At 35.5% G+C, this 1,598-nt stretch overlaps 1 protein-coding gene across 1 annotated transcript in view; it reads right to left on the reverse strand.

Moving 5' to 3' along the window:
- The window catches only part of LOC107757698 (ephrin type-A receptor 3-like), a 70,967-nt gene that overhangs the window by 23,973 nt on the left and 45,396 nt on the right, over window positions 1–1,598 (reverse strand). Inside the window, exon 8 of the mRNA XM_016575253.1 lies at window positions 769–877. Within this exon, the coding sequence (XP_016430739.1) occupies window positions 769–877 (109 nt within the window). The remainder of the gene's footprint in view (window positions 1–768; window positions 878–1,598) is intronic.

The raw sequence follows: 1,598 nt of genomic DNA on the forward strand, positions 1-1,598 counted from the left end.
TTTATATTTTTAATTTATATTTTTAATTTATATTTTTATACATAAATTTATATTTATGTTTATAATTATATTTTTAAATATTTATTTATAACAAAATTACAGTTTACTGAAACCCAACTTTGAATATAACAATCTAAGGAAGATCAAAAGGGTGCACACCTACACAAAGATCAGCTCATGGCTCATTCTGACCATTTCATGTCATTGAGAGCAGTTTATTTTCTGCTTTCTGTTCCTCGTCTCCTTAGATCCCCCTTTCCTTTCCTTTCCTTTTCATTTCATTAGCTCCCTCATTCTCAGCCGTACAGAGCGTCTACTCTTGCTTTTCTCCCTTATGTCTGTCTCTTCAATTGTTCTCTCAAGTGTTTGCTTTCATCTCTACAGATCACACTATGCAATCAGAGGGCTAAACAATTTTGTGTCCTTTTGATTTTGTGCAAATGCACACATGCACACATACAAAGGCATACACACACTGACAGACGCACAACAACATCTCATTTACTCGATTCTGTCTATCTATATTTACGCTTCTTCGCTGATTAAATGAAACATGGTTTCTTTATCTTTCATATGGATTTGTTGATGGTTAAACAACCCAGATTAGCACTGATTCATCCAAGTCTGTCAGTGTAGAAGTTGCCAATTAACTGCTTTTTCATCATACAGAAGGCTGCATGCTTGGGGTCGTTTTATTTTTAAAGAATAAGGTACGGTCTGAATCTATAAGCCGAGAAAGCTTAGAGAAGAACAGTAAATTACTCTTACCGTCCACTCACAACAAAACAGGCCACTAGTAAGACCAGAAGCACTGCACCGCTTGCCACAGAGATGGCCAGTATGGTTTGCTGGTTGGGATCTCCAACCGCCAGCATATCTAATAGAAAGAGAGAGAAACCAACATTAAAGCAGCGATTAACTTCAGTGGTTCCTGCATTTGTGAAAATTTACCACAGTTCTGGCATATCCAATATCCATAGTTTAGATTTATTATTTTAGGTTACATTTCTATGAATGCATAAAAAAATGTGTGTGTGTGTGTATATGTACAGTTGTGCTCAAAATTATTCATACCCTTGTTAAATATGATCAAAGAAGGCTGTGAAAATAAATCCGCATTGTTTATCCACTTGATATTCCATTCAAAAATAAAAAAAAATAAAAAATTCTAATTTCTATTTTTCTATTCTATTTTTCTCTAATACAGCAAGAGGACGTGTGTCTATATCGTCCTAATGCCCGGTGAGGAGGAGAGTTTGAGTGGCCAAAGACTCCAAGGATCACAGCTGGAGAACTGCAGAAAATAGTTGAGTCTTAGGGTCAGAAAGCCTAAAAAAAATGTTGTTTGGGAGGGTTTCAAGAAAAAAATTGGAAAAGAAAATGCTCTCATCCAAAAACAAACTTGAGCATATTTATTTGCTAGACATGACTGGAACTTTAAATGGGACTGGGTTCAATGGTCAGATGAAACTTAAAAAATTTGCTTTTTAGCAGCAGACACTCAAGATGGGTTTGGTGCACACAGGGATAAAAAAGTACCCCATGTGTGCAATGAAATATACTGCTTAATCTTTAATGTTGTGGGCCTATTTTTCTGC

Source organism: Sinocyclocheilus rhinocerous, unplaced genomic scaffold (genome assembly GCF_001515625.1).
Source record: "Sinocyclocheilus rhinocerous isolate Xijiao unplaced genomic scaffold, SAMN03320098_v1.1 scaffold1374, whole genome shotgun sequence".
Taxonomy (NCBI): domain Eukaryota; kingdom Metazoa; phylum Chordata; class Actinopteri; order Cypriniformes; family Cyprinidae; genus Sinocyclocheilus; species Sinocyclocheilus rhinocerous.